Below are 11,950 nucleotides of genomic sequence, written 5' to 3'. Positions count from 1 at the left end.
TCCATGTAAGTTTTTCTTAATTCATAACATTTCTCTTCATGTTACTTCAGTAAAGGCATTAACTTGTTTGATTTAAATGGGTTAATGCGTCAGAGGATAGACATTCAGGTACATCAAGTGCCCATATCCTAATGTTCCAAACAGTAGTTTTCAGATGAAAAGTTAGTAATGTTGCTCCAACCTGTTGTTCACCTTCTCTCTATCATTAATGCTGGATTAATAGAGTCCTAATCATGCACTTTCTGCTGCATACTTCAAACAACACACTGCATTCTAAAAGGATTAAGTTTGTGCAGATTTAAAATCGGATTTCCATTTTTGCCTACTAAGCAGTTCCTCTTAATTTGGAATTCTTCAAATTGAATAAATGTATTATAATCAATCCTTCATTGAATGTTTTGGAAAATTTCTCAACACAATATGCAAATTGAAGCAGTGGGATGTCTAAAGCTTTAGTTGCGCTTTGAGCGTTTATTCAATGTGACTTTAAACAACGGACTTCAGAGATTTCTTATCTTCTATGAGCTTTGGGACTTTCTTCAAAAGAAGATAACTTTACAAAATACACAGCAGTATTCAGAAGGTAAAAAAATGATTTTGTTAAAAAATAAAATGATGTTAATCCAATAATGTTAATACCCATTGTGTGTGAAGTGGCTATGATAAATGTTTTAATAGTCATTCTGTATAAGAAAGCGAATGTATGTTCTGTATTTCCCTCGCCTCAATTTTATGTTGCTAACTTCCACTTGTGGTTTTAGTATATTGGATTGTGCTGAACTTTTACTATTATAAGTTTTAACTCTATCTCAGCATGGCAGTCAGTTCTCCTTTGAATTCTCCTCCTATACCCTTCTCATCTATGCTTCCGCGCTGTTGAAATCAAGAATGAACTCACTCTCCCCTTTTCTAACATGCTCAAGGAGCTGGAATTGAGGAACCCCTTCCTTCCTTACCTTTTGCTCCAGGCTTTTAAAAGCCAAGTCTCAGATTCCAAGTCATTTTCTTTTGAGAGAATACATTTTCCTTGCTAATTCTCTTTTTAACTGTAATGCTATCAGAGTGATCTTCTACACGTGGAATGTGGTCACAAAAGCTTTTTAATTTAAAAAAGATAGCCAACAACATAATATTTACGTCCACCCCGTTATAATATTGCCTGAAACACCACAACCGATAGCAGATTTAATTTATAGAATATAATACATTCAATTACTAAGCTGTCCCATTTGCCATGTGCTTGTTAGCTACAATGTGAACCATAAAACAGACCATTTGATTACAGCTTCTTAAACCCAGAAAATACTTTGGTCGGAATTGATATGTGTGTATACAATGGGCACAAACCATACCAGTGTAGCAGTGATAATCAGTATTCAATGTTGGATCTGCTGCTAGATTAATGGGGACCATATTTTAAGTGTACACCTAAAACAGGGGTGAGGAATGTAAAATATGTTAATGGAGGGGCCTAATGCCAGTTCAAGAATCCCTTCACAAAATGACTAGTTTCTAATTGGGTTTAACTCTAATCCCTGTTTATGTTTCAAACACAATATTCTCCAAAGCTACAAAACATATCCAGCCTCCAGACAGACTTTGTCCTCTTGCTGCTGTCTGCCTTGATGGGGACATAGCTGCAACACACTCAATTCCAATTTTCCAACCATGAATTTGAATCAACAGAGATTTAAGGGAATCTTGGGATTAGGTTCATCAACCTCCACATTGAATTCCGAGATCCAGATTCCTAATTCACAAGGCTCCGCACTCCTTACAAATTTTCACAAAACTTACAAACAAAATTGTTAAGCCACTTACCTTCTATATGTTGCAATCTCTGGTCCAGCCTGGCACCCTCTTGAAGCGTAATGACGTTGAACACATTTATGCTTCTTGCATATATATCTTCTGCACAGGATCCTTTAGTTCAGAGTACAAACAGATAACAAAGGATAAAAAAGTTGTTTGCAGTCACAAGGAACAAAGGAGATAATGAGTAATTCTGTACATCTGACATCTAACAGAAATAATAACAATTCAGCTCCAGGCGAAACACTTTACAATGATTTATAAGAAGCATTACAGCCCCCTCAACTCTTGTAAGAAAAGTGTAGGGCAAATCTGGATTGCTGCTCAGTGCACTTTGACTGTGGAGGATATCGCAACTGGTCTGTGTTGAGTGAACTCTTCTCAGACAGGGTAGCAGTTGGAACATGTGATGCCTTCACTATCCTTAATTTAGGAAATAAACTTTAGCATATTGATTGCGATCTGCTGATTCCTGATATAAATTGTGAGCTGAATTTTAAGGACCTCCCCAGCATTCTCTAGAACGAGAGGTCACAGATATAGGTTGAGAGGCGGTAGATTTAAAACTGAGATGAGGAGGAACTACTTCTCGCAGAGGGTGGTGAATTTGTGGAACTCACTTAGGCCCTGTTGAGGTGAATTATCTGACACTTAAAGGCCTCAATCCACCTTCACTGCAATTTTTCAATCTGCGGGATAAGGTAAGCAGCTTGAGCTGCTGTTGGGCAGGAAGGGGGGTGGGGCGCTGATACCTACTTTGGGAGTGTCCCTGAATCCATTGGGTGCACGCTCCTCCCTCGCGTCCGCCTCAGGCAATAGGTCCTCCTAACCCCCACTGCCGTCTCCCAGCCGGGCCCACGCAAAACCCTTGAATTAGCCTCAAGCCCTGGAGGCATCTTCTTTTCTTCTTTGCAGCTGTTTGTCATCCCAACAGTGGCCATTACTCTCTTCTAGTGCTGCTGGGTTATAGAACAATCAACCATTCTGATTGGTTGGCAGCTAGAGTGAGACTTTCTCTCTGATGGGGCGGAAATTGCATTCTAACCCTATTAATGCCACCCGCAGCACAATTTTGCTGCCAAGCAGCCAGACATTTGGTCGGCGAGGCGTCAACTGACCTTTAGGTCGGGGTGGGGCAGGGGAAGGAGGGCGATGGATAATCCATCCAGGGTGAACAACACTGGTTTAAAAAAAAGAACCTTCGCCATGTGGACACTGGTAAAGGCTTGAGCCTGGGATGGTGGAATTGGCAGTGGAGGGCTGGAGGAGCGGGAAGGTGGTGGTATCTGGTGGCCTTTCCTCAGGAGCCTGTAAGAGCGGAAGTTCACGGAGGGATTCTGATATCCTAATGCTGCTGCCCTGGATCTCAATCTCGGATCCATTGTAGGCCGGTACTATTAGTAGTGAACCTGCCACGTTTGATGTAAGCACAAAGAGTCCAGACAACAGAATGACAGTAGGGTGTGTCCCGGGAAGGCATGATCTGGATGAAAGGCTGAAAATTGGGATGGTGGATCACCCTGAATGCCTCACGCCGTAAAGTCCACCCAGATGTATTTATGGATTTCTGATGATAGGACTACTGCAGTCGTTGGTCTGACCAATGGTTATTAGGTGAGGAATCGCATGGTGCTTGGCATCTATGACAATGTCATCCAACAAAAAGTGAGCAGCACTTCCAGAACAGGCGAGGGGGAGAGGGGACAACATTTGTGGTATTTTTTTTCATTTTATGGAGAACAGCCTACATACGAACAGGAGGACATGGTGTCAGCCATGTCTCAGTTGTAGCCCTCTACAGTTTGGAAGATGGTGGGTTTAAGTCTGACTCAAATGCTTTGAGCTTTGAGCATGTCTAAGCTGACATTCCAGTGCAGTACTGATGGAGTGATGCACTGTTAAAGATATAGTCCTTCATGTGAGCTGTTAAACCAAGGCCCTCTCTACCTTCCCAATGAATGTAAAAGACCTCATGGCAATATGTTGAAGAAAAGCAAGGAGTTGTCCCTGCATGGTATCCTGGCCATTATTCATGTTGTAACCAATATCACAAAAACAGATTATCTGACCTTTAACATTGCTGTTTTGTGGGACTGTGCAGTGATAAGGATGTTTCTGTTGCTGGTCAGGAACCAGAATCTTTGGCTGGGTATTTTCTCTTCCTATACTAAGGATGCTTTAGCTAAATGTCGTACCATTGCTCAGGGATTAGCAAACACAATCCAGAACATTCACTGAATCAGGAGCCTGACTGACCTCCTGTATATGGCTAAAACTGTTAGCAGCATGAATACTCATATATTACAATTTGAATGGTGATATTGGTCTTCATATTGGTTTTGAGTGGCATTGTCAAACAATGATAATTTAGTGGCCCATTTTAGACCTTGCTTAATATCTCTTTTCTTTGGGGCTGGTTTAGCACACTGGGCTAAATCGCTGGCTTTTAAAGCAGACCAAGGCAGGCCAGCAGCACGGTTCAATTCCCGTACCAGCCTCCCTGAACAGGCGCTGGAATGTGGTGACTAGGGGCTTTTCACAGTAACTTCATTGAAGCCTACTCGTGACAATAAACGATTTTCATTTTCATTTTTCATTTCTTTGAAGTTAATGGTGTAAAACAGGCTGGCGATTCAAATCTTGCTAAAGGCCAATTTCACCAATTTATTTCTTCTACTTTGTCCTTTGTTCTTTTTGCTTACTTCAGTTTTTCTGATCCCTGACTCTTATTAAGTAGTGTGCATTGTCACAACTTCACATGTTCCACACTTAAATGAGGAAATGCATAGTGGATCATTTTCTCTCAATGGCATTGCTGAGATTTGTCCGTCATTTTCTTCCTCTGGTTAGAACATCAAGAGTAACATGCTCATGTGATTCATAGGTGTGGCTATCAATCAGCAACACAAACCAAAACATTGCTCTTAAAATACAAGCTTAGAATTCTGTACAATGTGTTGATTTGACTGGCTAAGTTTTCAAGGGTTAGGTATTTGGATAGTTTATCCAATAAAGTCATGAAGCCCATTTGTTGACTCAAGTTGGCAACCAATTTTCACTCTTCAACCTGTCTTGAAGTGACACAAATGCAAACAGGAGTAAACATGCACTGACAAAGTAAATTGTTTATTATCAAGTTTTCAAAGTCTGAGCTGTGATTTTATCCTGTGATATTTTAAGCAACTAAATCTCCTGGAGAAACAAGGTAAGTGATTCTGATTTTAACAAGGCTACAATGTAGGCACATTGATGTCTGAATTTTCATGGTTATATTTGCCGTTGTGAAGATTTTCTGTGGCATTTAACATGAAGTCACTTCAGATTTCACTCAATACTGAACAAACAGAAATATCACAACTGTACTTATAACAACTCTACATAGAGTGACCAGTGTATCATAACCCTAATACCTAATTTCCCATGGCAATATCTTGACCAATCAGAATCAACCCACCTAGTTTGAATTTAAACAAAAGCTTGGCAGTTAAGTGTTCCCTGGTGCATTCTCCAGGGCAACGCCTCTACCAGTCAGAGTCCACAACCAATCAACACCCTCTTCCCTTGCAGTATAAATGCTGTTCCCTTTGAGGTTTGGAATTCTCGCGAATCTGTCCTGATGATTGGATTGGATTGGCTTTATTGTCAAGTGTACTGAGGTACAGGGAAAAGTATTGTTCTGCGTTAATTCCAGACAGATCATTCCATACATGAAAAAACATAAGACATATGGGGCGGGATTCTCCGACCCCCCGCCGGGTCGGAGAATCGCGGGGGCTGGCATGAATCCCGCCCCTGCTGGTTGCCGAATTCTCCGGCACCGGATATTCAGCGGGGGCGGGAATCGCGCCGCGCCGGTTGGCAGGCCCCCCCCCAGCGATTCTCCGGCCCGGATGGGCCGAAGTCCCGCTTCTGGAATGCCTGTCCCGCTGGGACAAGGCGGTGCGGGCGGGCTCCGGGGTCCTGGGGGGGGCCCGGGGATTTCTGGCCCCGGGGGGTGCCCCCACGGTGGCCTGGCCCGCGATCGGTGTCCACCGATCCGTGGGCGGGCCTGTGCTGTGGGGGCACTCTTTTCCTTCCGCCTTCGCCACGGTCTCCACCATGGCGGAGACGGAAGAGACCCCCTCCACTGCGCATGTGCGGGGATGCCGTGAGCGGCCGCTGACGCTCCCGCGCATGCGCCGCTCGGCAAAGTCAGTTTCCCGCCAGCTGGCGGGGCGGAAATCAGTCCGGCGTGGGCCTAGCCCCTCAAGGTTAGGGCTCGGCCGCTCAAGATGTTGAGGATTCCGCACCTTTGGGGCGGCGCAATGCCAGACTGATTCGCGCCGTTTTTGGCGCCGGATGGCGGATTACGGAGAATCCCGCCCATGATAAGTAACAAGGTAAATGCATAGACACAGACATCGGTTGAAGCATATGGAGCGTAGTACCACTCTATAGAGAAGATGTATGGAGAGATGGAGAGATGGGGGTGGGGGGGCGGGGGTGGGGGGGGGGGGGGGGGGGTGCCACACCAGAGGACACTGCTGGCGGGACAGAGAATCCCTCCCAGTGTTAGCATTATAATTAAATTTTAAAAGGTTAGTAATGTTATAAGAGATGTAAGGAAGAGGATCTGTGGGAGAGAGCTCACAGAGAGTTACCACGCTCTGGCACAATCTTGAGGGGATCTGCAGTTGGGATGAAGTTTGAATCCCTTCCCACCGTCAGAGCAGGTGAATGGTCTCTGCCCATTATGAACTCGCTGGTGTGTCCGCAGATTGGGTAACTGAGTGAATCTCTTCCCACACTCGGTGCAGATGAATGGCCGCTCTCCAGTATGAATTCGCTGGTGTCTCCACAGGCCGCTGAAACACTGAATTCCTTTCTACTCACTGAGCAGCTGAATGGCCTCAGCCCTGTGTGAACGCGGAGTTTCTACTGCAGATGGGCACCAAAAATAACTTCCCACAGTCCCCACATTTCCAACATTTCTCCATGGTGCAGTTGTCCTTCTGTCTCTCAAGATCAGACAATCAGTTGAAGGCTCACCCAGAATACAAAACAAGGATAAGCTTTGATAGTCGCTTTTTTTTCCAATAACCATAATACATATTGTAATAATATTCATGCACATTTACTCAAATTATTTGGTTTACTTGTACTCGAATTAGACACTTCTTGAAGGAGATAACATTTTAAGTAATGGAGCTTATTTCTAAGCAATACTGTTTGTGAAAATGAATATTATTGCCATCACCTTTGGCTATGATTGCCAACTGATTGAAAGTTTATTTTAATATATTCTTATTATAAAGGGCTTGATTCAACTAATTGGAAACAAAGTCCCCTTGCGAGCACATTTAGCCGCGTGTTTCCCGAAGCTCGCAGTGCTGAGAAACACGTGGCTATTCAACGCAATTCGCGTTGTATAAGGGGCCTCAATGGGGAACACATAGCCATTTTGTACACTGAGGTGCTCCTCCCGCCCAAACTCCCCAGTGTAGCGAGGGATCAGGATGCCATTTTTAAGTGACGTCCCGATCTCTAAGGCCCCTGAAGTGACCCCTGACATCCCCAGCCCGAACGCTCGTGCAAAAAATGCCAACCTGGCACCTTGGCAGTGCCCATGCAAGCTGGCACTGCCAGCTGGGCACTGTGGCAGGGTCACCTGGGTTCTGTCCTGACATTGTCCATGTGACACTGGCAGGGGCATTGCAAGGCTGCCAGGCTGGCGCTACCAAGGTGCCAAGCTGGCATTTTTTGCATGACAGGGATTGGGCCTGGGCGTGTGTAGAGGGATACGGGTGTGTGTGTGCGGTGTGGTGGTGGGTGTGGGGGTGGGGGTGGGGGGGGTGGGGGGGGACCACCTTATAGATGAGTGGGGTTCGGGGGTCGCTTTGGGGACCAAGATGAGTGCCGGCAAGCGGAGTTCCTGAGTGCAGAAACAAGATGATAACCCGCCCTTTCACCCAGGATGATAACCCGCTCCACTTTGTGCCTCCCAGCCTGGCCTCCAAAATTTGTTCCTCCCATTCCTTCGCCCCCATTCATAGGATTTTCTTTAGTCCAGGACCCCTTACTCTTCCTCCAGAGGCCTGTTTGCAGTCCGACTACTAAGTTCTGGAGCTGTTGGGCCAACCAATCAGATTGGCTGGCAGTTCTCATCGTCGGGACTTCCTCCCCCTGTGGGCGCCACTGTATAAAGAACAAAGAGCAAAGTAAAGTACAGCACAGGAACAGGCCCTTCGGCCCTCCAAGCCCGTGCCGACCATGCTGCCCGTCTAAACTAAAATCTTCTACACTTTCTGGGTCCGTATCCCTCTATTCCCATCCTATTCATGTATTTGTCCAGATGCCCCTTAAATGTCACTATCGTCCCCGCTTCCACCACCTCCTCCGGTAGCGAGTTCCAGGCACCCACTACCCTCTGTGTAAAAAACTTGCCTCGTACATCTCCACTGAACCTTGCCCCTCGCACCTTAAACCTAAGCCCCCTAGTAATTGACCCCTCTACCCTGGGGAAATGCCTCTGAGTATCCACTCTGTCTATGCCCCTCATAATTTTGTAGACTTCTATCAGGTCACCCCTCAACCGCCGTCATTCCAGTGAGAACAAACCGAGTTTATTCAACCGTTCCTCATAGCTAATGCCCTCCATACCAGGCAACATCCTAGTAAATCTCTTCTGCACCCTCTCTAAAGCCTCCTCATCCTTCTGGTAGTGTGGCGACCAGAATTGAACATTATACTCAAAGTGTGGCCTAACTAAGGTTCTATACTGCTGCAACATGACTTGACAATTTTTATACTCAATGCCCCGGCCAATGAAGGCAAGCATGCCGTATGCCTTCTTGACTACCTTCTCCACCTGTGTTGCCCCTTTCAGTGACCTGTGGACCTGTACTCCTAGATCTCTCTGACTTTCAATACTCTTGAGGGTTCTACCATTCACTGTATATTCCCTACCTGCATTCGACCTTCCAAAATGCATTACCTCACATTTGTCTGGATTAAACTCCATCTGCCATCTTTATGCTCACTAAGGCTGTCAGCGAAGTGTTTTCAGTGTGGGGGTGGCTTTTTGTTAAAGCTGGCCAGTTTTAAACTGACTTTTGTAATGGGTGGGTGAGAAATAGCCCCCCACGGCCATAAAATTCAACTCCACTTTACATCATCATCCATTTTCAGGTTGAATATTTACACAGTAACCAAGATAAATAACCTTGGTAGATTAATAGGAGTGCTTTTGCGTGCGACAGTTCAGCATTGCAATTGTGCTCAGTGATAGCACCAATGCCCCTAAATCTGAAGATTGTGGCTTCAAGAGACTCCAGAGACTTGAGCACATGAGGTTGACAGTTCAGTGCACATACCAAGGGAGTGTGACACTATCGGTTGTGCAGTCTTTCAGATAAGATTCTAAACCGAGGCCTAATTTGCCCTCTCGGGTGGATATAAAAGATCTGATGACACATTTATAATCAGAGCAAGGGAGTTCTCCTGGTATCCTGAACAACATCCAAATCTTAACCCACGTTACTAAGGCCGTTCCCTATTATTCTTCCTTGGAGCTTATGAGACATTGCAGTGTGTAATTTGGCTGTCACGTCAGAGCAATAAATTGGCTGTGAAACATTTTGGGACATCATGATGTCATAAAATACACATTCTCTTAATAACCCAGGGATCTGGTGAAGTACTGGGCTCGTAATCCAATGACCCTGGGTAAAGCTCTGGGGATGTGGGTTCGAATCCCACATGGCAGATGGTGAAATTTGAATTCAATAAAAGTCTGGAGTTAAAATTCTGAAGATGAGCATCAAATGATTGTTGTAAAAACCCATCTGGTTCACTCATACCCTTGAGTGAAGGGTCTGACACCTTTACCTGATCTACATGCGGCTCCAGACGCCACAGCAATGCCATTGACTCATAAATGCCACCTGAAATGGCCAAGTTCAAGGGCAATTAGGAATGGACTGTTTCCCAGCCAACCACGCCCACATCCCATGAATGAATAAAAAAAATTAACGTCTTCATATAAAAGGCTTAATTAAAAAAAAACATTTTTTTTAGAGTATCCAATTTTCTTTCCAATTAAGGGGCAATTTAGCGTGGCCAATCCATCTACCTTGCACATCTTTTGGGTTGTGGGGGTGAGACCCACACAGTCACAGGGAGAATGTGCAAACTCCACATGGACAGTGGCAGGGCCGGAATCAAACCTGGGTTCTCAGCGCCGTGAGGCAGCAATGCTACCACTGCGCCACCGTGTCGCCCATAATAGGCTTAATTTTAGCGTATTATTGAGCATTTGAGTGTATCAGAACCTTACTACAAACTTACACATTTCAATGTTAAAGTACTACAATTAGTAAAATACTAATCTAAAATGACATCTTGACTAGCTTTGTCAACTATTGTTAAATAATAAAGCAGGCATGAGAATATAGAAGGAACATTCCTTTACGTTCCAGTCTATTTTTCACCAACTGCTTTAAAGTTTCAATGTGATTTTATGTTCCTCCAAAAATGTCAATGGCCCTGAAACGTGATACTATTTTGTGCTAACGTACAAGCATTCAACATGCTTTAAATCCCTTTTCCTATTTTAACAGAGGTGTTAGGTTCTTTGAAATATATGAGTTAAAATAGTAGCAAGGGATATTTTAGATTAACATGTCAAGCATTTATCCTCTGTGACTCAACATCACAATTGCAAAGCCAAAAAGAGTAAGGTAGAAATTTTGTAACAATTAAAGCATTGTGGAGCAGTGAAAACAAGTTCTGGTATCTCATAATTGGCCAGGAGAACTGTGATTAAATGACTCATCAGCAAGAATGCATTGGTTTCCTTCTATTTTAATATCTTTACAGTTAAATCTGATTAAGTTGTCAGAAAGTAGCACATAGCTGACTTTGTCAGCAGATGCAGATATCGCAGCATTAGTTTATGTTTGCTTCATGATTCTTCCTTTCTGTGTTGTTTTTTCCCCAGGATGATTTCCTGTGGTCCAGTCCAATCGTTTGCTCAATGCCTTATTCGGAGGAAAATAGTGACAGCAGATAGCATCCAAGAGACCAATTTCTGTCGTTGTTTATCGACCACTGATCTCATTGCCCTGGGAGTTGGCAGCACCCTGGGGGCTGGTGTATATGTGCTGGCTGGAGAAGTTGCCAAAACAGAGTCTGGGCCCAGCATTGTCATCTCTTTCCTAATTGCTGCACTTGCATCAGTGTTGGCAGGACTATGTTATGCAGAGTTTGGTGCAAGAGTACCAAAGACTGGATCGGCATATCTCTACAGCTACGTAACCATTGGAGAATTTTTGGCTTTCATTACTGGTTGGAATTTAGTTCTCTCATATGTCATTGGCAAGTATCCACCTAGTATTCTCTTGTTCTTATCACTGTCGCAAAATGGTACCTTAACTATTAATGGCATGAATGGAATTTTGTGTCGGTAGATTGTTAGAGTGTCAACCCAGTAAACCATTATTTTGGGGCTGGTTTAGCACAGTGGGCTAAACAGCTGGCTTGTAAAGCAGAACAAGGCCAGCAGCGCAAGTTCAATTCCTGTACCGGCCTCCCCGAACAGGCACCAGAATGTGGCGACTAGGGGCTTTTCACAGTAACTTCATTGAAGCCTACCTGTGACAATAAGCGATTTTCATTTCATTTCATTGATTGACAGCCTGGATTGATAAATGTTCTTTTCAGCACTTAGTGGAGATATTTAATTAGTTTGTTGAAGTTTTCTGGATGGAGTTGTGTATATTTAAAGTAAGGACAAGCTAGCAGATTCAATGTCATCCTTTGGAGGATGTCCCTTGTTCTCTAACTAACAGGACTAATGTCTACAGTAGAATCGCACCCAGCATTGGCTGACAATATGACAGATGACATTGACCTCAATGGGTTCCAAGACAATTTGTCAGTAATTACTGTAGTCATTAGATTTCTGGTTACAAAAATAATAATAATCGCTTATTGGCACAAGTAGGCTTCAATGAAGTTACTGTGAATAGCCCCTCGTCGCCACATTCCGACACCTGTTTGGAGAGGCTGGTACGGGAATTGAACCCACACTCCTGGCATTGTTCTGCATTATAAGCCAGCTGTTTAGCCCAGCTGTTTAGCCCCACTTCCCCTGTAATTC

At 44.3% G+C, this 11,950-nt stretch overlaps 1 protein-coding gene across 1 annotated transcript in view; it reads left to right on the top strand.

The window, feature by feature from the left end:
- Positions 1 to 492: 492 nt before the first annotated feature.
- The window catches only part of LOC140427099 (cationic amino acid transporter 2-like), a 73,381-nt gene continuing 61,923 nt past the window's right edge, over positions 493 to 11,950 (top strand). Inside the window, exons 1-2 of the mRNA XM_072512614.1 lie at positions 493 to 583; positions 10,790 to 11,166. Of these exons, the coding sequence (XP_072368715.1) occupies positions 10,791 to 11,166 (376 nt within the window). The 5' untranslated portion in view covers positions 493 to 583; position 10,790. The remainder of the gene's footprint in view (positions 584 to 10,789; positions 11,167 to 11,950) is intronic.

The sequence above is a fragment of the Scyliorhinus torazame genome, chromosome 7, assembly GCF_047496885.1.
Source record: "Scyliorhinus torazame isolate Kashiwa2021f chromosome 7, sScyTor2.1, whole genome shotgun sequence".
In the NCBI taxonomy this organism is placed as follows: Eukaryota; Metazoa; Chordata; class Chondrichthyes; order Carcharhiniformes; family Scyliorhinidae; genus Scyliorhinus; species Scyliorhinus torazame.
Note: the sequence above shows the minus strand (reverse complement) of the source record. Positions and strands in the feature narration are given on the sequence as shown.